This window comes from Bactrocera latifrons, unplaced genomic scaffold (assembly GCF_001853355.1).
Source record: "Bactrocera latifrons isolate USDA-ARS-PBARC rearing strain unplaced genomic scaffold, ASM185335v1 scaffold_1152, whole genome shotgun sequence".
In the NCBI taxonomy this organism is placed as follows: domain Eukaryota; kingdom Metazoa; phylum Arthropoda; class Insecta; order Diptera; family Tephritidae; genus Bactrocera; species Bactrocera latifrons.
The window spans coordinates 44,345-45,753 of NW_017534578.1; the positions used below are offsets into that span (position 1 = coordinate 44,345).

The 1,409-nt window shown below is 48.6% G+C and overlaps 1 protein-coding gene across 1 annotated transcript; it reads right to left on the bottom strand.

Annotated features, from left to right (window-relative positions):
* Nucleotides 1-302: 302 nt before the first annotated feature.
* On the bottom strand, nt 303-1,146 carry LOC108976846 (translation initiation factor IF-2-like). The gene is made up of 2 exons (XM_018946217.1): nt 972-1,146; nt 303-620 (listed from the first exon to the last, which is right to left on the bottom strand). Exons 1-2 carry the CDS (start codon nt 1,143-1,145, stop codon nt 501-503), a joined length of 294 nt encoding a protein of 97 aa, XP_018801762.1. The 5' UTR covers nt 1,146; the 3' UTR covers nt 303-500.
* Between the last annotated feature and the right edge of the window lie 263 nt (nt 1,147-1,409).

Here is a 1,409-nt window from a genome sequence, read left to right on the forward strand (position 1 = left end):
TTATTCAACTGTAGGTATAATCTCACAAATGTATTTTAGTGAACTTTAGGTATATAAGATAGTATAAGTTAACTTTTCTCACAAATGTATTTTAATGAACTTTAGGAATATAATATATAATGATCGGGTAAAAATTATAAACTTGGAGGTTAGCACAATATAAAAGGTTGGCACTGGGGGGAATCGCACGGCTGTATCAGCGGATCGCAAAAAATGGAAAAAAAGAAAAAAAAAACGAAATTGTTTCTCCGCCCCTTTTGTTCCCTTTCGGTTGTGGTGAAAAATGAAATGGTAGTATAGTTATGTGTGATGTAGATTGTAGGTGGTGTAGAGATGAGTGTGGTGAATGAAGCGTGCTAGTGACGTATGTTTTAATGCGGTGAGTGTAGAGTRTTCTGGATGCGGGATTATTGCTGTGGTTAGGTGTTCGGTGTTGGTTATGTTGTGTGGGCAGGAGAATGAAGCTCATTTGGCCATCCCGGCCCCCCTAGGCGAATATTTCAGCCTAGAAATCGTTGCAATTGCTGGAGCGTGGCTACAACGGTACTTAGGCCTGAGGTGCGGCGCGGACGGGGCGTTTGTTGCGGGCGTCGSGTCGACGTCCCATTCTGGTGCCGCCGGATACGGGATGATGAGGCGGTTGGCTGTCGACGCAATCGTGCATCCCGGCTTATTGGCGGTCGTCGTACAACGCCACGGTGGTGGCTACCAGAATGTTGATCGATGTCGTGTCTGGTGGTCCGGTGCAGCATGGTGTGRTGAGGCCACATACATATCTGGCACAGGTTTCCTGAAGTACACTCCTGGGTAGTGTGGGTAGGCGCCAGACAATTGAGGCAGTGGCCGTGTGCCTGGACGACGCGCAGCCTTTGCTGTGGTGGCAGTCCTTTAAAAATGGCGCAATGCATCAACCGGTGCGGTCGACGACATATTTTGCACCTGATGCGCTGCGGCTCTGCTGCGGGTATGGGCGTTGACGGTAGTGCTCGCGTTCCACTACGAGGACCCGTGGATGTGGTGGTTCGGGGAGCTGCGACTGGGCCAGCCGCAGATGGGGCTGCCGCAACTGGTGCTGCCACTTGGCGTGGCACGTGGATWGTCGAGCGAATGGTTGGCGTCGGAGCGAGTGGCATGTCTGCATCCATGTTTATCTGTATGGAAGAGTGGTATTTCAATTGTAAATTGGTTGCATGGAGTGGATATGGGTATGGCTGCCACGATGTGGCATAAGTGGATCGTCTAGTTGATCGACCATTAAGTTGTTTTGCTTGTGATTTTATAATATTTATTTTATCGGGTTTGTTGGATGTTTTATCGTTCACGTTTCGATTGGCGGTCGGTAAAAAGCATAGCTTAACGAGCGGTCTTGTTAACTTTCCTGATTGCGTACKVAGATCRACTACGCGAAT